At 42.9% G+C, this 27217-nt stretch overlaps 1 protein-coding gene across 1 annotated transcript in view; it reads right to left on the reverse strand.

The window, feature by feature from the left end:
• kirrel3l (kirre like nephrin family adhesion molecule 3, like) overlaps positions 1–27217 on the reverse strand; it is a 43314-nt gene that overhangs the window by 4433 nt on the left and 11664 nt on the right. Inside the window, exons 2-11 of the mRNA XM_073817240.1 lie at positions 10704–10856; positions 9818–9967; positions 7757–7914; positions 5982–6132; positions 5404–5509; positions 5016–5164; positions 4450–4577; positions 2237–2363; positions 1863–1963; positions 421–619 (exon numbers count right to left, since the gene is read on the reverse strand). Of these exons, the coding sequence (XP_073673341.1) occupies positions 421–619; positions 1863–1963; positions 2237–2363; positions 4450–4577; positions 5016–5164; positions 5404–5509; positions 5982–6132; positions 7757–7914; positions 9818–9967; positions 10704–10856 (1422 nt within the window). The remainder of the gene's footprint in view (positions 1–420; positions 620–1862; positions 1964–2236; positions 2364–4449; positions 4578–5015; positions 5165–5403; positions 5510–5981; positions 6133–7756; positions 7915–9817; positions 9968–10703; positions 10857–27217) is intronic.

Raw genomic sequence — 27217 nt, forward strand, 5'->3', positions numbered from 1 at the left:
TAACATAGTAAAAATGTGACCCTGGACTACAAAACCAGTCCTAAGGGTAAATTGTTGATCCTTATAAATAAGCTTTCCATTGATATACGGTTTATTAGGATAGGACAATATTTGGCTAAGATACAACTATTTGAAAATCTGAAATCTGAGGGTGCAAAAAAAAAAAAAAAAATCAAAATATTGAGAAAATCGCTTTTAAAGCTGTCCAAATTAAGTTCTTAGCAATGCATATTACTAATCAAAAAGTAAGTTTCGATATATTTACAGTGGGAAATTGACTAAATATCTTCATGGAACATGGTTTTGTGGTCCAGGGTCACAAATAAGGAATGAGGTGTGTCCAAACTTTTGACCAGTACTATATTGCATTCAAATAAAAGGATGTTTTACACAGGACAATCTTGCATGAGGACCCCATACCTTGCTCTTCAAGAGTGACCAGTGCCGTGCCTGTACCGAAGCGATTCCAAGCAGTGCAGTTGTATCGAAGCTGGAAATCTTGGGCCAGAGTCTCTGAGAGGATTAGCGAGGAGAGGACTCCTCGGTCACTGTGTACTGTCTGCACGGAAAAACGTCCCGAAGAACCGGATGACAAAATCGTTTCCCCAAATGTCCACACCTGAGGAGGAAGAGACAGCAAGGTGTAAATAACAGCAAGTTTTTATTTTTACATTTTAATGACAGTTGCAGTTTTGTTGATTTGATCATGAAAAGGCAAGAGAGATTCTTGATGTCAAATGCAAAGTTTGGAACTGCAAAGACAAATGTATTAAGTAAGTTGATAGGGTCGAATTTGATTCCAAGTTGACTCAAAATCTTGTTATATATTCAAGCATAGTCCAGCCAACACAGCAGAACAACTGAAGTGACATTTTAGCATAACAGAATTAGGACAAGCATGTAAAGATTTATAACCCCAGAAGTAGATGTTCAGTGTCATAAACTCAGTGTCAGATACTGGAATTTTTCTTGCGCTCTTCTAGACTGTCATGACGAGCTGGTTTACCAACAGTATTGTGTCTCGGCTTGTGAAAAAGAGCTTTGTGGAAAGCCGTGCGGGGAAGACAAGCAGCTCCTGTCTAGCAGCGGGTCAGTCTGAGATCTCAAAGCTACTCAGGGAGAGAGAACAAGCCATTGTTTCTTTACTTCACCTTTCTGGCAAAAAGGTGAAACAGCATGTCTGAGAAGTCCTCCCTTGACTGGCCTCAGGTGAAGAAATAACAGCCAACAACACCCTGAATCCCCACCTGTCACTGTTTCTAGGATCAGGAGGTTTTTTTCTGTCTCTGATTCCTTCTTTGCATCACTGCTTTCAGTTACCCTTGCTTAACTTCCATCTGTCTCAGTGCATCTCTATGCTTTACCCTTCTTCTCATAGTCTCTCCAACTTAGACCCTAATTATCCACTGAAAGGCCTTCCCACGTACGATGGGGTCACGGGAGGTCAGTGGTGCTATGCGCTAATTGCTTGCCGTTGAAGAGGAGCCTAGGGGGCCGGAGGTCTTCTCTCCAGACCCTGGCATTAGTGTGGTTCGCCTCTGCACGCTTGAGGGTGGAAAAGGTGAGATACAGGATCTGCCCTCTCATTGAGCACTCTCTAATAGGGGAATGGGGCTGTGTAGCTGTGCGTGTGTGTATTTGTGTGGGTGTCAGATATGGAAAGAGAGAGACAGGAGCAAGGAAAGTGAAGATCTTGTTGGAGGGAGAGGGGAAGGGAGCTTGAGCGTGTGATGTGCACACACCGAAAGCACCTGCTCAAGGGAAAGGCTCACAAACAAGCTTGTCAGGAATACGGCTACACTAAGCATCAGATACCTAGCAAAAACACACACACATACAGAAATAGGAGAATGTATACTTACAATCTTGTCAGGAGGAGGGCTGCTGCCCACTAGACACTCCAGCTTGCCCTTGGAATGCTTGACGGCCTGCTGCGTGGCCTCAGCCGTGATGATGGGAGGGCCTGAAGTGTTTGTGTGAAAGAGAGAAATGAAGAGAAATCGTACTGACTAAGGGTGCTAATGAAAGCAAAGAAGACACAGAGCTGATGTTCCTTGTGTACTCAAGACCAAGTGCATGAGTCATGCACATAAATAAGTAGCTCATCAATTAGGGAAGCAATTCACTGATTAACAAGAAAAAAAATTACAGCTTTTATTCCAAACCCTAGTAAGCTAACCAAAATCTGTGAACTCGTGTGGTTTTGAAACAGAATGTATCATGAGCCTTTAATTACCGTTGACAGTTAGAGTTACATCTCTCTCTGCCACACCAATCCGAGGCACGATGGCTTTGCAGGTGTACGTCCCCGAATCCTCTTGTGTAACTGCCTTCAGCTGAAGGGTGTTGCTATTGCTGAGCACCTGTTAAATAAAATGAACAAGAATAGCCTGGTCAGATCTGTTGCTACACCAAGACATTTCTTCACAGAAGTTATAAGAGATACAGGCATCAGGTAAGAGTTTGCCATGTCAATAATTTATACCTACAGATTAGCACTCAACAAATACAACTATTTCTACACTTTCTATCAAATGTCTGTATGACAGTATCTGTCCATACGTGTTTGTTATATTGATGTTTTTCACTTCCTGTTAAAGTCTTATCTTTCCAGCAAGTTGTGGAATGAAAATCATTACAGCATGTCAATATTTCCACAGGATGAAGATGGGAAGATTGTGTAGAGACAAAGTGAGTTTTTTGTTCCAGACAGATCAAGCTGTGGCCCTCAGAGATGGCTATTACCATTAGCGCCAGTCATCCATTTCGTTGCTTGTGGCTCACACAAGAGAAAGACCAATGCCACCAATACCAAGGGGAAAGCATTGACTCCGCCTGTAATTTCGTCTGCAGCAATCTTAATTACTGTCTAAAGCGCTCCAGCCTGGGTCCTCTGAGTCAACCCACTGCTCTAATTAAACCTACGACAATGGCAGTGCGGAATTTTCCGGAGTGTGAGCAGATACTTGTGCTCCTTCGCCTCTGGTGCACTGGTACACACGGCGCGGTCACTTGTTAGAAGCCATTGATCATTAGAGCACCCTCTTCCCCTTCCCCTCCCTCCCCCCTCTTGACGCCGCCAAACTGTGATTAATCCGTTTAGCACTCGCCTCGATTTTTCATTCGCCGGCACTCATCGAATTAGCCAATTAATCCATATCTTGTGGCGATGAAGTAAACGCTCTACTTGTGGATCAGATCGGCCCATACTCGGGAAGGGCAGGGTGGAGGGATGTAGTCATGGCAAAATTAACTGATTGCCTCATCAGAACCTTCTGGCTTTTCAGCCTTAGCCTCCCACTCTCTCACTCTCTCTCTCGATTTTTCCTTCCTCTCTCGCTTTTTGTTTGCTTTCTCAGGCTCTTTATGAAATCTGATTAAGCAGCAGCAGAGAAACACTTACAGCAGAATAGGCTGATGCATTTCACACATCTACTGGAGCTAAACTTTCATTTTAGGCTAGCAATCACTTTATCCATTTGCCAAACTCCTGTAAATGCGCCATAAACAGAAGTGCCATCCATTAACCATCCAGCTCTGTCCATTTTATCTATCCTGTACAGACGGGTTAAATTGGGATTTTGGAAGTGGTGGAAATCCGGTGTTGGTTCTGGTGCCATAGATGAGACATGGCATGAACTTGTTTAATGTAACTAACCTTTTTTGAGTAAATAAACATTAAATGCAGCTTCAATTGACATTTTATATACTTTTTAACCTTAAATGCTCGTCTTGTCTAGCTCTGTGTGAACTCTGTGTATTTCGCTTCAAGACAGTTAGAGTAGATCGAAAAACTCCCATCTAATTTTTTCCTCAAACTTCAAAATCATCCTACATCGCTGCAAGTGTTTACAAAGAGAACGTGCCTCAAGATCAAACGCCCTTTAGCCTACATAAAAAAGGTAAAACAGCGATGTAGAACGATTTTGAAGTTTGAGGAAAAAATGAGATGGGAGTTTTTCGATCTACCCTAACTTACTTGAACCAGATACACAGAGTACACACAGAGCTAGACAAGACGAGTATTTTAGGTTTAAAAGTAAATAAATTGTTTTTTTTAGAAAAATTGGTTTACTAGATAAGACCCTTCTTCCTCGGCTGGGATCGTTTTGAGCCCTTTGAAGCTGCAAGCACACAGGCACCATAGAAGTCCACTACTTATTTTTTTCCTCAAAAAAACTAATTTCTTTATGAAGACTTTGAAAGAATGAACATCTTGGATGACAAGGGGGTGAGGAAATTATCTGTAATTTTTTGTTCTGGAAGTGAACTTCTTTAATGGAGATCAATGGAATCAAATATAAATTTCCCACTTCAACCAAATCTTTCCATACCCTAATAAAAATCTATATTCATATAGAACTCATAGAGTGATTAAAATAGGATTGCTGTGGCAGTTGTCGAACAGATGGTGTGCCATATTTAGGAAAAGAGAAGAGGTCACCATACCACACTGGAGCCTTGTTTAGTCCAGGCCAGAGTGAGGGGAGGGTTGCCCGTCCATGAGCAAGTAAAAGCAGCATCCATCCCTATGTCCACTATCTGGGGTTTCGGTTCTGTCAGCAATCTGGGACCAACTAAAAATAAAACATAGTACATTTCTGTAAAATACGTCTTTGTATCCACCAAACAAAATCCATTGCAATGTTCTCATCTGCAGCCTTATTAAGGGAAAATACAAGTAAGAATAGAGTACAAGTAGGAAATAAATGTCAGTCCAAGGAGTGCTTCTAGGAGGTACGTATGGCTCTATATGTGTATTGTTTACTTCTTACTTGTATATGAACAACTTTCATGCAGTGCCACATTTACATTATGTAAGAGACTGCTGTTAGACTGTGCTGAATGAAAATGTATCTTATTTAACAGACTCTGCACATCTGAATCTGAATGGAGACCAAAATACATGGCCACAACTAAAAAATGGTGAGTTAGAGCTGGTGTCATTTAACAAGCACTAGAGTATCCTCTTGATTTTAAGGACTTTTTAAATTTTCTTTCAGAAAAGTACTTACATTGAACATCCACCAAGGTGCTGACATTAGTACTTCCTACAGAGTTGGACACCTCGCAGGACACCGGGTCTGTGAAGTAAGAGTGGTCTACGGTCACCTCCAGACTGTCACCATTGGCCTCTGAGATAGGAACTCCACCTTTGCACCATCTGTTTGCAACATGAACATGAAAATGCATCCATTTATTAGATTCACTGGTACATTCTTTGTGATGTTTCACCCTTTACAATAACAACTATTATTAACACCAAACACTGGAGCAAACTGTGCACAAAGCATTTGATCTGTAATTTATATCCAATTTGGGATTTACTCTCAAACCTAAATCTGATGGAGTGGATAATCTGGGATTATGCATTGAGTCTGTTGTGATATTAGATTTGCTTACCTGTAACCTGTGATCTCAGGGTTGGCAGAGGCAGAGCAGATGAACAACACTTTTGCTCCCTCCATCACCGTCTGAGGCTGAACAGAGAGAGTCACAGACGGAGGATCTGGAAGGAAACATGCAGGATTAGATTCACTGCAGCAATAGAGGCTTTACAAATCCTTCCCAATGACTTTACTGCCAAGCTCCAGGTGTGTAAATCTAAGTCACAATCCTTTTTAAAAATCCATTCCCCTGTCCAATTACACGTCTTTTTTACCATAAAAAAACCTTGCATATAAATAGACAATTGTAGAGTGCCATGCAAATATATTTAAACCAAGTCTCACATTTATTGAATCACTAATCTTACACTGAAATATCATTCTCTGTGGTATTTTTAATATGACAAAATTAATGTTTTCTTTATTTTAGGAAATATTTTAAATGCATTAAAACACACTCGTTTTCGAATATTCGTAATACAGAAAAAAACTCTATGTGCATAAATTAAATGAGAATCGCATAATCTGCATCACAGGAAAAAAAAAAAAAAAAAAATATATATATATATATATATATATATAAAAACTACTCACGCTGAACACTGATGGTAACCGAAGTTTGGCGACCTGCAGGAGCGGCAGGGTTTAGGACCCGGCAGGTGTAGGTACGTCCAGAATCGCTGTCCTCAGGCACCATGGGTAGCATGCTAACCGCTGTTTCTCTCTTTCCATCCTCCATCAAAGTCTGAAAAGACAGTGATACGGTGTGAAACCAGTTAAAAAACTGAGACAGTATCAGTGCTGGTGGAACAAATTGCTGTAGCTCTCTGAAAATAGAATGCCTCAATGAAATGTTCTGAAAATAATGTCAAAGGCAGCTCTTAACAAAACCCTCTGTAATTTCTGTTACGTGTGACACCGTTTGGATTTAAATAAGGAGAGACATTAGACAGACAACGCGGCTAGTAAAATGTTATTTCGCCCTAATGGTCGGTGTACTTGAGATACAGAACACACAGCTGTTTCTCTCATCTTGTTATCACTGTTAAAATCACACAGACATGATAATCCTAATCTAATTGTCCTATATTTCCTGATGCAAGTCCTAATTTAATAAAGAATTCCCATGATGCCCGTAATCCCATTTGAGCTCAAGTCTGTGCCAGCACCGTAGGCTGAGCATTGCAGAGAATTAAAGCCGCCATCAGTTTAGCGAGGCAGGTGAGCGGCTGTGTTTTACGACGCTGCCGGGACTGTTCTGCCGTTAGCACGTTTTCCCAAAGATCTGTCTATCAGCTCTTCCTGCCGCACATCATCTTCGAAATCTATTTATTGTGTGTGGGAAATCAATACGCCTAAGTGGGGAGAGGTGTACAGTCTAGGTGAATTGCTGCCCGCTGAATCTACAAGACAGCCTTAATGGAGGATCAGGTGCAGTTTTAGGTTTGGGGTGACTGGAGGGGGGAGGCACACAGTACTGTACTGGGGCAGGAGCATTATGGGAAGACAGTTCCCTGGAGAGCCTGGGGGCGAATCGATGGCAGGTCACACGCTTAACCTCCGACGCGCTGAAAGCATTTTTACGCTAGATCGAGTCACGACGCCGCCTGTCATCAGCCTTCCACTCACTGTCCTTTTCTTATTGCTCATCTGCTCTCTCTCACTGACTTGCCCCCCTCTGTCTACCTTTTTCACATTCTTTCACTTTGTTCTTTGTCTCTTCATGTGGCTTTCCATCTTGTTTTTTTCCAACTTAAATCAAAACAGCTTTGAGTTTTCCACCTCGCTCTTAAACAAGCTTCTCCCGTGTTCATTTTTCCCTCATCTACTTTCCGAGTTTCATCTGTCTTTCTTTCTCTCTCGCTTTCCTCGATTCACTGCTGGCTCTTGCCCCCTTAAACGTGTCGTTTAGTGTCGTTTAGCGTGGTCAGAGAGCATGACAAATGTGACACTTTCGCAGTTGCAGCCGGTTCACGCTCCACTGCACTTCCCATTGTGTTTCGGCATTGTTGTGGCTGATTTCCCCTCTCCTCTCCCACCCTTTCTCTCTTTTTTCCTCTCTCACTCCCTCTCTCCCTCTTTTGCTCTTTCTCTCTCAGCGGAAACTGTATCAAACGCTTATGCCTGTCTGAGCTTTGACATGCTCCAGTTATGCTCGAGTATTAGAGCAACAGCGAGAGTGAGAGAAAATAGAGGCACAAAAGGAGGCAGCTTGCAGTAGGGTGATGAGGATGAGACGTACAGAGATTGAATTCAAGAGAGTTTTCGCAACTTTGGGGGTGCACTGTGTGACAGAGCTAATGTGAAGGACAGGTAAGGGGCGAGACAGAGATCCTAAGTTGTAATAATGGATGTGTTCACAATCTCACCTTTGAGTAGATGGCATCGTGCATTATCTCTCCATCTCGGTACCAGGTAATCTCTGCGGCAGGTTTGGCTCCAGATGCCCGGCATGTCAGGTTATGAGAAGTATGAGCCTTTAGACGGACCACTGGTCCACCCTCAACTACAGGATCTGAAGGTGGCACTGAAAAAGAATGAAAAAGTCCATTTATTTTCAAGAATAAAAAACTTGAAGGCTACTTCATGTGGAAGTCTATATCATTTCCACCCAATTAGCTTGAAATGTATAGGTGTCCAACCACTATGGGAACCCACAAGCAGCTCTTTGAAGAAATTGTGATGATGGATTACTTAGATATTTGGGTCCAACCAACATTGTTTATAAACACTGCAATGTTGAGTATTGTGTCACAACTTATATGAGAGTATGTTTGCCTAGTCCTTGTACATGTACTTCATACATAAAGCCATACCCTTCCTGACTGCAGTGCGGAATCATTTAATTCTGCCGGTTTGACCTATACAGAACAAGCTGGTAAATGGACAGAGAGATTGAGAGAGATTGGCTCTCTGTGAAAAGAGGTTAAGACAGTACTCATGCCCTTTTAACATGGCTGAGATTTGCCATTATGAGTCTATTTACAGGCACTCCGCCGTGGGCCTGTTTCATCTGAATTACTGATTTGTTCATTTGTTTGCATGCCTGCGTGCAAGCCTTGGGAAAATAGTGTCTGCCACCTTTGATGAAGGTGTCCATCTCGCAGTACGCACAGGAACGCGCAAAAAAATCTTCCTGTGGTACACACTCTTCCGTCTGTCCTGTTCCTTTTCTCCGAACCAATTTCTGTTTTTGTATCAGAATTGTCAGAGGTCTTTTCGCTGGTCTTGCCCAGGCGCTAATGGAATCCGTGCACGAGGTGATTCTAATTTCCATGTGGATTCCCTCGACTGCACTCCTGCCGTTGACTTCTTTGACTCTGTTGGATTGCTTTGGTCTCATCCGGCTGCATTGATTTCCCCACATGCCCCTACATGCACGTACACACATGAACGCTCACATACACGTGCACGCACACACCTCATTCCCTGCACACGGGAGCTGGCATATTCGCTACGCTCCAGTCTGGAAATTCGAACAGTGCGCCAAACATCGGCAGTGTGCACAAAGGCTATTGTTGTAGCCCTACTTTTCTTTGGTGCGTCTGTGTGGCTGTGCCAACTTTGTTCAATTAGAGGCAGAATTCTTTTTATTGTGCAGTAACAAACTTGGCCTTTCTCGCTCTGATAGCGCTAACTCTTTAACGTCCCATATTTTTAGCTCTTGATATGCTCACGCTGCAGGGGGAAATCTGTGTTTCTCAGCTACCATAAAACACTGCTGTGTCCAAGTTGGGCCACCAGGTGTCAGCAATGTAGCACTGTGCTGAAATCCCCAGTGATCATTCCCCCCTCCTCAGTCTTACCCCCCCCCCCCACCCCCCACCCCAACCCCTGTCGCTAAATGCCGGAGAATATGTAGATCAATCACATTGCGTTAATGTAAAAGCAGCCCTGCGGTTGATGAATTCCGTGAGTCACTGTAGAATGTGCTAACTGTGCAGACTTTGACTTTTAACCATTCACGCAAGTCATTTGTGACTGCTGCAATCACATTTCCTTGGCCCTTCACCGTGTTAAGTGTCAGAAGGCTATAGAGAGAGGGGGGGGGAACAGTGAGGTGGGGGTTGGATATGTTCCTCAGTGTTTCTGTCGACTCGGTTTCGCCCGGTTTGAAAAAACAAGTTCTGTTGTGGCATGATTTAAAATTGTGAATAACTAATGAAGGCTTGACTTATGATTGCATGGGGGTGGGATCTCCGAAGTGTTTTATGCGGAGCAGAGAAATTTGCAGTGTTACGCATTTGAGGCAGTATTTTAAATACTGTTAATGAAATTGGGGACTATGAGGAATGCTCTATTCCCCCTGCTTTTAATCAGCTGCAGGATAGTTATATCGCAGTGGTTTCTTCTCGCTCTCAATCACACTCACTCACTTATATCACACACACACACACACACACACACACACACACACACATAGTTCTTACCCAGCACCGTCAGTTTGGCTCTGTGTGATCGCAGCCCAGCCTGCGTGGCTTGACACTCGTAGACCGCATCATCGCCTAGCTCAGCTGAATCGATCACCAAGCTGTGCTCTCCTGATAGCGGGTCTCCCATCAGAGAGTAACGTACCCAACCTGATCCACACAAAAATCACTGTTAGAGATATAGACACACATATTGCCATCACAGATAGGGCTAGTTTTGAGACCCTTTTCTATGTGAGGTGCCTCGCTCATGCAGCCAGCCAACAGAGACTGCCTTAACTGTCCAGGTTGTTGCCTTCAAAGCTGCTGGGGAAATCATTTTAAATGTCAATGCGTGACATGAGCGGTGATTGATTCTCCACCTCAGCCTGAGCAGACGGCTGAGATGATTAGACAAATTAAACGCTAGTTTGCATTAGCCGCGGTGTTTGTTTGCCTTCCCGTTTCTTCACTCAATACAGCCGAGGAAGTGAGGCAGTGACATTACTCAAACACACATCCGCTGCAGAGAAGGGATGCTGCCCTTTACCTGCCAATCTATGATTGGCTTTATCTTCCAGTTGTTAATTGGAAAGAAAAAGATGGAGATAAGAGAAGACTAAGCCTTGGTAAATGGACTTCAATAAGCATTGTGTACCTCCTGGGGGAACCGCATCATTTCTGCCTTGCTACTTGCTCTAAATTTGGTTGACATATAGGAAACTGGGTTTCAAGCTAATTACAAACCAGTGCACCATTTAGAAGCACCTTGAAAATTAATTACGTTGACTTAATTTTTTCCCCTTTCAACTCGATTTTCAAAACTGACTCAGTGTTTAAATAGAATGACTCTTAACTTCACTCAGACAATTTTTCCTTGTTTGTTTGGGCCTCGAACAGTTCTTACCGGGTAGGTCACGTTCACCACCTAGCGCCAAGCCATCTTTGGTCCACTGCACCATTCCCCGGTATCCCACAATCACACAGGGCAAGGTTACTGGTAGGCCGGCAACCACTACTTGGTCCTGGGGCTGCTGGGAAAAGTAGGCTGCTTGAGACACTGCAGAAGGAAGACACACACACAAAATATATTAATATTTTGGTTGTTGTTTGATATTGTGAAGCAAATATTTATAATATGATCGCCCCCAGATGGCTGGTCTGAGTATAGATCATAAACCCTGCCCTCTCCATGTAATCTATTGGGACGTGAGACAATCTAAACAATTTTCAAAAGATGGTTTTTCGTCATTTTATGTAGTTCTTATCATGCTGATATATGTTGAAGTGTTTGTTTTTGCATTTAGTTAGTTTGCATTAAGTTTGTTATTTGAAGCTATAAAAATGGGGTGTGGTTTCATGATTGTGATCTTGCGATTGAGTATGTGGGAGTTTGGGTGGAGCTTCGATACCGCGGCTTCACCTCACGGCCACTACTGCGCAGACTCAGGTTTCAAATGACGCAAGATGACAGCAGCCATAATGAGATGCTTTGGCTTCACTTTCCTATAGTGGAAGGAAGTGGAGATGCATGTGTCGTTGATCTTTTTTACAGTCTATGGTCTGCATGTGCACAGTCTGTGTGGACCCCGCTGATGATGAAATTTTCATCAAACATTGTAAAACTGAAGCATCCTTAAGGGCTTTTGACTTCATAACGTTGTTCAAATGCAATGACAGGCTTCAATCTACTATGTCCTTCTTTCAACAAATGATGAATGCATGCCCATAGCATTTATTCTGTTTTTCTTTAAAATGCAGAAGCACCACTTTTCTTTGTATCAGCCTGACTCTTTGAAGTGGACCGGTAACTAGTTGGATCACCATGGTAAACTGCAGCAAGACTCTCCCTTCCTGATGCTGAAGCCTATCTGTCATTTTGCTCTAACCAGTCCAGCTTTCAGGTCAGTGATTTTGTACAGGGAGAGAGATGTGAAAGCACAGAACACATTAGTGCGATAGTATATTAGCGCTGATTCAGCAAGAGCCATTCCAGCTCACATTCACCATCTCTCTGCAGCTGGTAATACTCTTCCAGATACACAATGAAACACAATTTTCCTTGCAATACCCATGCACTAGGACTCTAGGAACATATTACCCTTTTACACACTGATCTAAAACCACTTTGCCTACCCAACACACTCTTTTAAGTGAAGTTTCACGACTGGTCACACGCTGTGCTAGTTTTTTTTTTTTTTACCAAGACCAGCGAGTGACATTTCGCTAACTGATTGATGCAGAAAAGGCTTATGTTGCATCATCTTCCTATGTTGCACAGTCCACAACACATTTTACAACAGTTTGGTTTTCTGCACTTGGCAAGGGGTCTAGGCGTCAGCTGGTCATGACTTATTTAACTCTTTCCTATGCCCATATGGCAACCTGCATAGAATGACATGGAAAGCGATGTCCCGTTGAGCCAGAGAATCTGTTACCACTTCCCAGGGTGGGGGAAGTGGTATTTTTCAGTAAACTTGTATGTTAAACAATCAAAGGAGCTTTCAGCATCCCATGAGAGCCATCCGTCGCGGGCTGAGAAAGGCACCTGCCGCCTCACTGCCTTCTCTCTATGTTGGCTTTGCTGCCATCTTTCTTTCTCCTTTTTAAACACTTTTTGCTCAGTCTTTTCTGCCTGATTTGCATAGAAGCTCTCCGTTCTACTGAAAGATCGCAATAAATGCACCCAGACTAAACAACTAACAGCCTTCTCACGATCCCAATCACTTTTATGTACACACAAGGCCATCTTACACACATTTCTGTGTTTCTCCAAAAGAGCTTTATGATTGGATCTGGTGCATCATGAGCCCTATCCAAAGTAGAAAGATGGCAACCAGCCAGAAGTAACTAATCCATTCACATGAGATTTCAGAGAAAGTGGGGGGGGGGGAGGTTTAGAAGGGGAGGGCTGTTACTGGTTCTTCAAAAAGAAATGGACCATCCCCCCATTTTTTCTGCCTTTCCTCCTCTTTCTTTGGCCTTGTATTTCTGTGTGGTTAAATAGGAGAATAGGGTGCCAGTGGTGGATAAAGAGGGATCTATTCAGCTGGTGCTAAACCCCTCTGAAACTTCTCACTTTGGGCCAGGGGTGTTTAAACAGACAGGGTAGGGGGCCCCACCCCAGGGGGGCCAGCAAGATGGTGAAAGGCGGGCAACATACGGTGGCCAGAAACGCACTATTGTCCTCTTGTCCCTTGGTTTTAATAGGCCTCTTCATTTCCAATCAATCCTGCTAAATGCAAGTTTAATAGCTTTTCAATAGCGGCTTTTCCCCCCCTGAGGGAGCCCAGGATTTTCTTTCTCCTCCATCCTCTCTCACTCGCTGTTGTTCTCACTCTCTCTCTCTCTCTCTCTCTCTCTCTCTCACTTCATCATTCTCACTGCATTTCTTTGAGCTGAAAAGGGGCTTCCGAGCTTGGCTGACAGAGTTTGGTCGAGACTCAATTATCCACTCCATCAAGGGGTGCAGCAAAGACCATCCACCCTCCTAACCTCCTACACAACCCCACACCAGTGTTCTCTCTTAGAAACATAAGCTTTCTTTCCCTCTGAGGCAAAGGCCAGTGCAGATTTCAGGTCTTTTCAAACTTGCTCTTTCTCCCACTTGTGCTGACAGTCCTCTTTTCTTCTCTTGAGGATGAACACAGCCAGACAGGAGAAGAAATAGAGAGTGGAGGGAGGCACTGCAATTAAATGGAAAATGGAACCTTCTAGTGGGCAGGCAAATTGGTATGTTAAAACACAACTGACAAATAGCCATTTTAAAATGTAAATGAAAATAATATTACTTACTAACACCCTCAGATCACCCAGCATCCCACGAGTGTCCCATTCCCTTGGGAACTCTTGCTGAGAGGAGGATACCAACGCTCAGAACTAGTTGTCTCTCTTTTAAAGAGCTACCTACCTTTCTTTTTCAGAAAGGAACACATGATCAAAAGAGCTAAATATGACTCCTCTGTCAAAAACAAAACTCTTTTTGACAACATTATTAGCGGCGGTATTTCTAAACCAAGCCTTTAACCGTATGTTTATATAGCATCGTTCTTTTTTGTACAGTCCTGCCATCCCCGGAGCTCCACTTTTATGAGATATTGAGTCTTTTTACAGATACTGTAATTGTGTTGTGCTTCTGGGATTCTCCTTTTTGCATCAGGTACTGGATGAACATCGATTGCAATTAAAGAATCTTGCCCCAGCATCTAAATGTTTACGAGCTGTGATAATTCATCAGGATGAGCCGATGTTTAAGGGCTTTTGTACATTCGATAGTTCCTCTTTAGACCCCTCACCGAGTTGCGCCTCTGTGCATGTCTTTAATCACTCTCTCTCACACACGCAAGACATTCACAGCTTGCATTCGGGCCCATTTACAAGTTACACACCCGTATCAATGTACGCACCAGGCCGTATGAGCAAAACCAAAAGCATCTTTATTTCCCTTGCAATGCATGTAGGCATTCACACACACAAACCCACGTATACAGCGAAACGAGTTCACACCACAGGAGTGATTCAACGCTCTCCAAATCTCGCTCCAAGAGAAGCTCAACAAAATATCACGTCTGGTTAATGAGTCATTTCAAATTGGAATAATTCCTCCTTGCTGAATTAGCCAATTCTTTAACGGCATGTTAGCGGCTTAATTACATGATTTCATTCCTGACAGAGAAGAGAAGGATGAAAAAAGAACGAATAAAAACAAGGTGGTGTTGAGATGAAGAAGAGCAATGGTGGGAGAGAATTATGTTTTTTTTTTTTTTTGATAAGGTAGACTCTTTTGAGGTTTCCTAAGCCTCCCCTGCCCTAAAGAAAAGAACTGATTAAAAAAAACTGATTTAACATTAACAAAAGTTCATAATCGGTAAGGCAAAATGAATCTAAAATGTAAAACAGTATAATAAATATTGTACTTACATAACGAGCAGGTCAGACAAAAGGCTGTCTGGCTCATGCAATGTCATTACAAGGTACCATAACAAATAAAGAGGTGCGTGGGATAAGACAGAGAAAGCCGTCTCTAAAACCGACGTTGTGATTTGCTCCACAGTGTGTGGCATCTGCGTGCGCCTGTGTGTTTACGTGTTCCCCCTTCCCCTAGTAACAAGGTCACAACACACTTGGCCTGATACACTTTAATCCGGATTTTTTCAAAATGGAATATCATTTCACGGCACTGGATGGAAGCAGAGAGGAGTGTGTGTTCATGTGGTGGCGTAAATAGGGCAGGCGTGCTGTGGGGATTGCGGCTCACATTTAGTTGCTACTTTGACACAGTGACTTTGTCTTTTTTTGTCACACGTTAAGTGCAGCTGCAGCTGGGCCTGACTTGAGCATGACATATTAAAGAGCTTTGCTTTTTTCTCTCACTCTCCCCTACTTTCTCCAGGCTGTTTTTAGAGCCCAGGATGCGTCTGAAGAGAGAGCCGTGCACTCTGCCTCACTGGGACGAACGGACGAACAGATGTTAGCAATGATCCCTCTCTGGTCTACCATCGCTAGAGACAGCAGGGAGTCTTGATGGTATTAGCGAAAGTCTATGTTTGTGTGTGTGGCACTTGGTTTCGCCCCTGGCGCAGTTGCAGATAAATCAGAATATTTATCCCATGTCAAGCCATATTTAGCCCTCGCTCAACCTCTTCACTGTTTGTTCTGACAACTCTGATTATAAACAGTGAAGATGTTGCAGGAGAGTTATACAGCTCACATGGATTCATGATCATGCTAAAATCTATGTAGAAAGACTCAACAGACTTGCATCATTTCATTGTTTGACTGCTTGAACAAATGCAAGCGACACGCATTTGAATGCAGATAAAGTCACCTCTCAATCAAATTCATTCCACCATTCCCTGTCCCATAATAATAGAAAAGCCCAAATCACTGAATTGTTCAATTCACCCTTTTCGTAGCCCGCTCTTCTATTAAGTTCAATCAGCACCTTGAGCATTGTGCTCAAGACTCGTCTAGAGGAGAGATAGGAATACGAGAGAAAGAAGGGTAAAGGGGTGGATGAGTGCAGTGCAAAAAGAGAAAACTAGTGTGAAAAGTAACTTGCTGGAAATAAACAGGGCTGGCTAAAAGCGATCCATTGTGCCTGCTTCAGATAAGGCCACTAAACCCAAGCTGGAAAGAGCTGAGCTCCATTCTGCGCCATGGAATTATCCTTTTGTTTGGTGTGGGTAGACTCTATTGTTTCGCTCTCATTGTGGAGGGCGAGTGTGTGTTTGTGTGTGAAATAGTTTAAGCACATGTGAAGATGTGTTATACCAAAGTCTTGGTAACATTCTCTAGCCTGCATTTGTAAAGTCTGCCTTGTAAACATAGCCGTCTCGTCTACCTAATGTCCAAACAAACTGAGCCGAGGGCCACTGGTATTTGCTTCTGCAGTTTCAGAAGCTGCCACATTTCATTTCTTTCTTCTCTCCCTCGTTCCCGCTTTTCCCGTTTGCCCGGTCTCATCTTCTGCACCTTATCTCCTGCCTCACATTCCAGTCGCATCTTTCTCCCCTTTCTTTCTCACTTTCAGTGTTGTTTTGTGTCTAAATTGCAGCCTAACAGCTTTTTAAGAGCTGTTTGCAGGGGTTTAATCCTCCTAGCCTCTTATTCAGTCGGCAGCCTATTGTAAGCATCCTGGCACGGTGCGAGACCCTTTTCAGAACGGTCCATCCATCACACCTTCTTCCTCTGTCCTTCCCTTTCTTCTTCTAGCCCCTCCAATCCCTTTAGTAAACCCCACTTTTTCTTTCCCCTCCATCCCTCTCTCTTTTCTCCTGTCAGCCTGGCCTGATCCCCGGCATCAATGCTGAGCAGGGCCCTTTTCACAGTTACATAAGGTGTGACAAATTGTTGATTTGCCTTCTCCATGCCTGTTTCTGCTCCTCTCTCCGCATTCCAGACACCCTGTCCCTCGCTTGCACCCTCCCTATCCCTGTTCTTTCTCTATTTATCGGCATGAAAATTGCAGGGGTTCAAGTCAGCCTGTCGACAGAGAGAGTGAAACGGGGATGATGGGGGGTCCGCGGCGGCAAGAAAAAAACAGAGAATAGTACATAAGAGCTTCCAGCAGGGGTGGAGAAGGGAAGAACAGGCTTCTGACAGATAGAGGGCTCAAACATGCCCAAGCTTTTGAGAGGGAACGAAGGAAATCTATAATCAAGCACCTCACCCTGCAGTTATTTCTCACTCTGTCTTATTCTCTTGTTAGTGGTGTTTGCTAAGGCAAGCATTACTATTAGAGTTGCTCATAGTTAGGGTTAAGGATGTGAACAAACCACTAACCTTAAAAAGAACCCTGTTTATTAAGACTTGTATGGCTTAATATGTCATAAATTATGTCTCTTACTGAAATATATAGTGGAAAATCCACAAAAGATTTACGTTATCTAAATCATTTTATACATAATTTGGATTATGGGGTCGCCATTATTGCGATGACATTAAATGGTTGCACTATTTTTACCGCAACACAACTCGGAAAATAAAAGACTGATACGATGCCACATTGTGTAGCTTTTAGTTTTAATTTTTTCCAGTCAAAGAGCAACAAGAGAAACATTGTAAGGGTTCACTGCTTTCCTGAGCGATAAGAAGAGGAGAAAAGAATAGGAAGATGCCTGTGGATGAATAAAACTTCCTAAAGACCCACGTCTTTGTTCTCTCCACTTCAGCCCTGATGCATAAAAAGGCTTTTAGCAGACCACAGCTACTGAAATAGCTTATAAACAGCAGAGACAAGAAACGCTAGATGCCATTCTGGCAGGATGTAAACATGTTGATGCTTGTCATGATGTTGTGGCCACTGAAGGAGTTTCTCAGCGTGGATTACTCAATATCCAGGGGCGTTTAGACTCCTTGTGAAAAAAAAATGATGGTACGGCATTTGGTTTAAGCCTGTGCTTCTATCCATAACCACATGTACACTCTTTCAGTAGCTGTGGTTATAGTATCAGTGTTCTACTCAGTTGTGCGCCAGTAGCTCATAGAGTGCAACCATTTCACATCATTGAAATAATGGCGCCCCCCATAGTCCAAAACATGTATAAAACAATATGGCAACAACAATATTGTACTAAATATTGTACTAAATATTTCAGTAAGAGACATTAATTATGCTATATTAAGCCATACAAGTCTTAATACCCGGGGTTCCCTTTAAGTATTCAACTGACTATGGACATATTTGCATATTATATTTGCATTTGTTCACTTTGAAGATGATTTTATTCAAAGCGATGTGTAACCCACAAATTATGTGGCTCAAATCAAGTGCTGTGGTATTGCTTTTCTAAATGATCAGACTTACAAGTTTTACTTGGGACTTGAGCCATCTAGAGACCTGGGTCAAAATAAGTAATCACCTAGAAACCATACAGACCAACCACCCAAAATACTCTAGCAACCACCGAGACTACATTAGCAAGCTTGCAACGTCCTAGCATTGTGGCAGCAAGTTTTAATCTTGGCCTGACAACAGCGAGAAACAATGACCACATCTTCAGATCCCGTTGACTGCACCAGGTCAAATAAGAAAGGCGATAGATAAATCCCGAAATGAGAATGGTACCAAAATACACGTCTATGTATGTGTGTGTGGTGCTTAGGTCCTCTGCTTGCAGCAGAGGCTGTGTCTGTCATGCACTCCTCTCTGCTGTGCCACGTCTCTGGTGAGCGTCAGAACTTTTCCAAGTGTCATTATTCCAGCGTTCCCATTCTCACTCTCCCACTTCAGAGTCTAAGAACTCCTCAACTCGCAGACGGAAAGCTCTCCGCAAGGAACACAAAGAGGCTGGGAAGAAAAAAAAAACTAGAGAGGGAAGGAAGAGGGGGAGGATGAGATTGTCTCTACACATCAGCCAACTGTCTTGACAAGATGTTGATTGAGCCAGCCTTGTCATTTCATTCCTGCAGGTCTCCTGGTATTTTCTGGAGACGGTTATTGCTGCTGCTCTCCCTTCTCTCACTCTACTTTATCTACTTTCAGTGCCGCCGTTCTCTAATTCTCTCTCTCCTACAGCATGCACCGATCTCTCTTTGTCTCTCTCTTGCTTGTTCTCTGTTGCTTAGTGTACAGTATGATCTAAGATCTAGTATGCTTTTAAATCATTAGCGCTGCGCGGTCTTTGCATAAATGTGTGGGTTGCTGTATGCACCAACGCCCTCACAATGATGGAAACATCTACAGTCGCTCCGCCTCTGATGGGCCTCATTCACTGCGAGGAAGACAGTAAAGACAAATTAATAAATAAATAAACAGCACTTTTATATGCAGTCTCCTTTCATTCCTTTGGCTGTGAAGTCGGGGTAAACAACACTGAGAAAAAGCAACACTGTAAATATGGCAAGATGATTAAAAATCCATAAAGTCATTGAAAAGATCACATTTAAACGCGCCCCCCTATTTCGCCTTTGTTGATCTCTCTGCCCTGCGCTCACTTTCAAAAAGCAAATGAAATGAAAACAAAGAAATCTAGCACTTATACTAAGCTATTGGGATGCTCGGCTCAATGCCCTGGGGTGTCAATTAATTTAGTCTGGGGATTTGTGGCCTACACTTCCTAATTGAGCCCAGTGGAGGCCCCTGTGGCTCTCTGTGATAGGAGGAAGTGCGTTCCATAATTAATACGTTTTTTTTTTCCTCATACTGTCTTTATTATTATTATTTTTTAATGAGGAAGTGATGTTGTAAATGTATGCATCTCATTAGAGCAAAGAGGGCCATGCAGTTTATTGGTCTAAATGCAGAGAAGAAAGGGAAAATAGCTGTAACCATTGAAGTCTGTGCGTGCATGGCAGTATGTGTGTTGGAAAATAAAGAGAGATGGGTTCAAAGAATACCTTGTTAGGGTTGTTCAACGTGTGTGCTTTTTTTACCGCTTGGAGGTTAATGTGGCACTGGCAGTTCCATTGAAGCTTTCTCTAATTTGATGTCTTTTCCTTTCTCCTCGCAAGAGAGACTGGCCATGGCTGAGTGTTGTTTTTGAAGACCACCAGTTCGTTTGATGTACGAGAGATTTAATTTCTGTTCTATTACAGTTTCCCTTTAACTTCATTCTGCCTGTTTTGCTTTCTTTCTTGCGACACCTATGCAGTGGGGTCTTCTAAACGCATCACGTAACAGTATACAATTAAACAAACAGCTCCTTCATCTCTCTAGAGAGGGTGGCATCGGCTGAAACAATGAGCCGCCTCTTCGCCGGTGAAAGGCCTGACCCTCGCTCACGGACGGCCTTCAAAACCGCCGTGATTAATCGATGTCTGTGGTTTTCTCAGCCACCGCAGTCTACATTTCCTTCCTCTATCAAGTTAAGGTGGTAGGGGGTTGGGTAGTTTAATTAAAGACCAAACTTTCTTGTTCATCAGATTAGCCCAGACTCAAAGTGTTCTTTTAACATGACTGATGACTAAAACCCTCCAGAACACAAAATAACAGGTGGCGAAAGAGGATAGAAAAGGGATTGAAAAATCTTACCTGCCGACCTCAATACATCCTAGCTTGCTTAGCGCAAAGGGAGAGGAAGAAAGGGAAGGAAAAAAAGTAATTTCCTGAAACTCCATTTCTTTGGTGGTGATTAGCAAAGAAGCGTAATTAGGCTGAAATGTGAAGTCAGGATTTTTTTTTCTTTTTTGTCTTTACGGATTGAACCACTTCCTCTGGAAAAATCTGGCCCTGATTAATGAATGAATGATTAATGAGAGAACTAATAAATCAATTAATTATTAAGCAAGCACTCTGAACAAGAGAAAAGGGAGGATGAGAATGAGGGAGAGATTGCGAACGTAGTGTTGTTATGGAAGCTGCACGCAAATCGTCATGAGCGTAACTGTGCCAAAAAGTGACATTCTTAATGTTCGTTCGTTCCAAAAATGTGACACTCTCATTCGTTTTCACTGATTGGTGCCATCGTGTTACAACTCGACAACAAGTTGTAACCCCGAAGCGCAGAGGTGGCAAATCTTCCTTCCCCACTTCATCCCTCCTTCCAACTTCCTACACCCTCCCCACTTAACTAGGACACTCTATCAATCTTTGATAATACTTGGCGTGGGCTGTGGCTGCGAGACCAGCGACGGGAGAGTCGAGGCAGCGCAGCATGGCGTGATGTATGAAATGTGGGCCGTGCCAGTAACAATGATATACTGTAGCGTTTTCCAGTCAAGTTTGACCTTTTTTCCTCCGCTGATATTAATCGCTGCAGCGCCAGAATACATGCCTGATCTATTTCTCCCCCAGGAACCCTGTGCACTTTACAGTGGCGCTCTGGCCTCTCCATGTCTTTGCTAAGCTTTCTTTATCTCTCCCGCTTCTTTCTTTGGCTAAGACTACCCCCCATTGGAAAGCACCTTCACACCAGGATGTGCCACCTGACTGTTATTTTATGATTGGATAGGTTTGTTGTGGCCTTTTAAAAAATGTGACGTGCCCCTGTAAACCTTCAACTACCCAGTGCACAAGACCCAGCTTAAACATAAGAGAGCTTGCTTTGTGATAGCCAGAGATATAGATCTCTATGCTTTGGCTGTGGCATTATTAGCTGAGCATCTGAGCAAGAGGAATGGACACTGTGCTTTTGAAGAGAGTCTCCTGGGGGCTTTGGAACCGGGCAACCTACAGAAGAAGTCGGGGAAAAAGAGGAGCCTCAAGGCTGTTTGGCAGGATTGTTCCTAGTTAATGTGATGGAAAATGCCAAGTCTCTCTCATGCTCTCTCTTTCCCTGTCCTCCTCCTTTTCACTATCTTCTTGTTGACTGGTGCTATGCTGCCAGTGTGGAATTGCAGATTTCCCCGCTCCCAATTGAGTGAAAAGGGCTTTGTCCTTCCATTCGGGAGGATCATTGACTAGAGTTTGGGACATATGGTCCCTGTGTGCTGGTCCCTGCCTAGCGCTGCTGAAGAATGCAGTGGGAGGGACACTTGACCTGCTCGCTCTTCTTTAACACCAGTGTGCCTAACTCAGCTAGTGGCGTGATTAACTTAACCACTTCATTGTTTGTCTTTCTTTCGTTAGGGATTTTTTACCCTCCTGTCATCAGCTCCAAATGTTAACTGACCATGGGAGGAGCGCCGATAGCGGTGGGCGGGAAGGAATGCACAGAAGGACAGATGTGGATGCTTTCACTAATTCTTCTGCTCATCACCAACCCACATGTGTTGCATCATCCATGATTTAAGGTAGGTTGAAAAACCTACTTCTTCCTAAGCCTAAGCCCTGTATTAAAAAAGGAAAGGAAAGGAGGTGAAGTGAGGCCAAGTATGGTAACCCATACTAGGAATTTGTGCTCTGCATTTAACCCATCCAAGTGCACACACACAGTAGTGAACACACACACACACACCCGGAGTAGTGGGCAGCCATTGCTGCGGCGCCCGGTGAGCAGTTGGGGGTATGGTGCCTTGCTTAAGGGACTCACCTCAGCTGTGGTATTGAGGGTGAAGAGGGTGCTGGTTATGAGACTTATGATTATGAGAGGGTGACTTATGGTTATGAGAGGGAGACTTATGGTTATGAGAGGGTGCTGGTTATGAGACTGGTTATGAGGTTTTGAGACTTGCTCCCCCCACCTACAATCCCTGCCGGACCTGGGACTCGAACCTGCAACCTTTGGGTTACAAGTCCGACTCTCTAACCATTAGGCCTTTATTTACTCACCATTAGGCATTATTTACTCACCCTAAAGGCATCCTAGGTGTATATGACTTGCTTCTTTCAGACAATCCGAGTTATATTAAAATGCAACGCCGACGTCCTGCGTCATCCACCCAGAGCTGCTTCCGCAAGCTAGATTTAAGTGATTATTATGTTTTAAATATGGATATTTCTCTTACAAAAACACATTGATTCACTACAGGAGGTCTTTATTAACCCCCTGGAGCAATGTAAAGCAATTTTATTGCGCTTTATTGGACTTGTTTTGGACTGATGAAGTGAAACACCCATCCATTGCATTATAGAGCTTAAAGGAGCCAGAACAATTTTTAATATAACTCTGAATGCATTCGTCTGAAAGAAACAAGTCATATACACCTATGATGCCTTGAGGTTGAGTAAATAATCGGCTAATTTTCATTTTTGGGTGAGTCTTGAGCAATCTGATCTCAAGCGTTCAGCTGAGACATGTTGCTGTTTACACCTGGTAATCACAAAAAATATGTCAATAGGTCATCAGTCAGTTATATTCATTGAAAGACAAACCTCAAAATGTTTCTGGATCCTATTCACACCTATCTTCAGTAATTTCCTGTTTCAAACTAATCTCCGAAAATAGATGTTAACACCAGGTAAGCGTTATTCACTCTTTATCTATCCTCAAGCAACTCGCACAATTTCTTATTTTGCATGCAAACTCTTTATTCTTTTATGCTTTACCACATACACACACACACTCTGTTTGGCTGGACAGTTAAGCAGACAGCAGTAATAGATGGACGCTGTCTGGTCGTGGCAGTATCTCTGATGCCCAGGCCCATATTGGAATGTCTCAGCGTGTTTTCCTGTGATAAGGCTTTTAATTAAGTGTCTAACAAGGACGTCTGCGGGTGTCCATCGAAGGGACATGGCCACCTGTGTAAAAGCCCATTATCCAGAGAGACAGAGAGAGAGAAAGAGAAGAAAGAGTGTGTGAGAGAGGACGAAAGATAGGCAAGAGCAGCGAAAGGCAGAAAGACATGAACAAAGCCACACACACACACACACACACACACATGCATACAGACTTTCCACTCTGTTGGAATCTAATTCCCTGTACGGTCACGACCAGGACACCGTCGGATCCAAATCATGATTTAAGCACCAGACGCCATGACCGCTTTAAAGATTACATAAACAAAGCTTTATTAGCAGGTAAGACTCAGTTTCTGGGCTACTTCAGAAGCTGGTAAACAAGTGAGGTATGTGCTCTTAATTCATTACTCAACCGACACAGTGTTGATGCCGGAGCCCAACCTGGAAATCTTCTTTTAGTCTCCAAAAAAAAAACCTCAAACCAAACCCATCATATTTAATACTTGTAAGGCTGTACAGCTACTCTAGATTAAATATTATGTGACCCTGGACCACAAAACCAGTCATAAGGATCGTTTTTTTCAAATTTGAGATTAATACATCAACTGAAAGCCGAATAAATAAGATGTCTATTGATGTATGGTATAGGACAATATTTGGCCAAGATACAACTATTTGAATATCTAAAATCTGAGGGTGCAAAAAAAAAATCTACATTTCGAGAAAATTTACTTTAAAGCTGTCCAAATGAAGCTCTTAATAATGCATATTACTACTCAAAAATTTAGTTTTGATATATTTACAGTAGGAAATTTACAATTTACAAATCTCCATGGAACACGATCTTTCCTTAATATCCTAATGATTTTTTGCCTACTAAAAAAAATTATAATTTTGACCCATACAATGTAGTTTTGGCTATTGCTACAAATATACCTGCACTACGTAAGACTGGTTTTGTTGTCCAGGGTCACATATATAATCTCACTATATAATTATACATTCTATAGGCATCTGTCTATGTATCTCAGTTCGAATCGAAGTAATGTTAAATGTTAAATCCATTCTCAATTCATTTCTGAAACTATAAGAGAGTTTCTCAGATTCCCAGAGCCCTGGCTCCAGCCTCAGCACCATTTCAGTGGAAAAAGGGTACATAAGGTGTCGCTATCGATCATTACAACATCTAGATAATCTATAGATTGCTTGCCTGCAGCTCGGCAGTGTTCCAATGACGTCTTTACAGGATATGGGTTTGGATCTTAGGAAGCCCAAATCAATCTCTATAGATTCGGATTTTTGAAAAAAATAAATAAATAAAAATGACTGTACCATTTAGCTTTTCCACTCCAGCAGTCCTTTGAGAGTGAATAAGGATGATAAAGAAGAGAGATGAAGGTAAAGTCTGATCTGAATCTGCACTTATGAATGAATGCATCCCCCACATAACCTATTGTAATTCAACAGACATAAAATTGTATTTTCATGAAATCTCTTTCTGTCTTCCCTGATGAATAACTTCCCTCACTACTACTTTTATTTTTTTTTTATTTTTTTGCTGGGCAATCTGTTCCACCTCCTCTTGTCCACTCTTATCCCTCCATCCGGAGAAACCACTCAATCTTGCTTCTTGAGGGAGGCTTCCTTTAAATCTTAATTAAAACCAACTCCAAAAGCCCATCTCCTCCCAGGGGCAAGCTTGAAATCAGCTTAGAACAATCAAGCTTACGGATTAGGTTCCAGGGGAAACGAGGAAAAGAAAAGAAAAAGAGAGAGACACAACACAAAGAACAGAAAGATAGGGAAAAAGGAGAAGAAGAGTCCCCCCCACTCTCTCTCGCTCAGGGTGGTGACTAGAGTCCGGTCTTGACCTATCGACCCCACTTTCTTGCAAGATTAAGCCACTAGCGATGCTCCTAGAGAAGGTAAACAAAGGTTGGGAACAATGGCCACCAGGCGAGAACCTTATTGGATTTTAATTAAGTGCCGGGAGAGAGTGTTAAAAAGGACTGACTGTGGGACGCAGAGGGGCTCCAGTGTACACAATCCCGTACAGCACATTTCTCATGCTTCAAATTTTTTTGTGTGTGTGTGACCCTTGCTCCTACTATCCACCTTTTCTTTTTCAGACAAAAAAGCTCCTTAGCCTGTTTGCCCGCTCGTTCACATTGTGAGAACAACAAATAGTCTTCACTTCCCGCTCCTTGGAGAACTATTCGTCACCCGCCTCGTTTCACCCCGATCCCAGGTTATCGCTCTTAGGCTCCCTCTCTTTCTCTCTCTCTCTTAACAAGGTGAAACAAGAGTCGGTCCCCTGAGGAGGCAGCGCCAGTGATAAGGTTAAAATGGGCCGAAAAAATGGAGGCGATTATTTGATATTGGACAGATTGAATTATCTAGATTGAGAGTGCAAGAGAGGAGGGGATGCTAGTTTGGCTCCGAGAGCCAAAAGAAAGATAGTGTGAGGGAGCGAGGGAAAGAAAGGAAGAGGGCTGGACAGAATCATTTTTCTCCAACACTGCCATTTGTGCCAATGAGGACCAGCCTGATATTAATGACCACTCAACTCCCAGCCAATGGAGGAGTTTTTACCTCTTAAGGGGCAGATTGTGAACGGCACAAAGTAGGCCGTTAATTTGACAGAGAGCAAGTCAGCCAATGGTAGATTTGCAAAGACTGAGAGAACTCTGTAGAGATTCCTATACGCTCATTGGACCTGTTGGCTTCCTCTCTATCAGACCGACAAGGTTCTACGACTGCTAATTATACTGCTAACTAATGAACATGGAAAAAAGGTTGAGCTTTTTCCCAGCGCCGCTAAAAAAAAAAAATCCAAATACACACAAACACCATGCGGCTGGCCAGAGACAGGCCATCATCACCTCAGCAGGCACCAAAAGAGAGCTGTTAATTGGTGTGAAAACACACACACACACACACACACACACACACACTGACTTGTGTTATGGGTATTCGATGAAGCTGGCACTTGTTAACAGGATACACTGAATCACAGGGAGAGACAGAGACAAAAGGGAGAGCCGGAGAGGTTTTTTTGAGAGGAGAGACTCCACCTTCTTCTAATATTTGTGAATTCTTTGCTTGGCTCTAAGGAACATGGCTAATGAGTTCGTCCCACTTTAAACTCTGGTGTTTTATAAAAAAGGAAGCTCTCAGGAAGCCTCCACTGACAAACAAGTGCACTTCACACCTTCACACTGACATGCCCATAGTACAAACACCTTTGTGCAATATAAATTGAATATAAATAGAAAAAACACTCTTTTTTTTCCCCACCGAGTTGAATCTGCTTTGCTTTTACACTTAAGTGAGCCCATTAATAACATTAGCAAAACAAAAGAGGTTTCGCACCAAGCTACCGCGTCACACTGGGACAAAAGACTCTGAGCCTTTTAAGGTTCTGGCTGACAATTCAAGACTCTTTCACGGCGAGTTTGGACTATAGATTTCTCAGATGCCTGGTAAATGAGCGAAAGCTTGCAGCGTAAGGACTGTTACTGGGCTAATCACTAGCACGGATGATCGCTGAACCTCCCTGTGGCTCTGTTGAAAGGGGGTCGGGGTTGGCCTCTTTGCTCTCTGTTACTGATCAGCCTGCTTAAGTAGCTTGTGATTGAGGGGGTCCATTAGAAGCCTATCCATCACCTCCTCTCAACAAGCTGAGTGAAAAAGTGAAGACATCAGACACACCCCTGCACCAGTTACTACACTTAACAAATGTCCACATTCATCAGAATAGTGTCAGGACTTGTTAACCTTTTTTATAAAATGAATAGTTAAAATTCCAAAAGCAAATCGACCCTTTGTCAAACTCTGCCCATCTTGGTTACTCCTGCTAACTTTATAGAACATCCCATAGGAATTAACTGGGAATTTCTGCGGATTTACAGTAAGAT

Source organism: Garra rufa, chromosome 14 (genome assembly GCF_049309525.1).
Source record: "Garra rufa chromosome 14, GarRuf1.0, whole genome shotgun sequence".
Taxonomy (NCBI): Eukaryota; Metazoa; Chordata; class Actinopteri; order Cypriniformes; family Cyprinidae; genus Garra; species Garra rufa.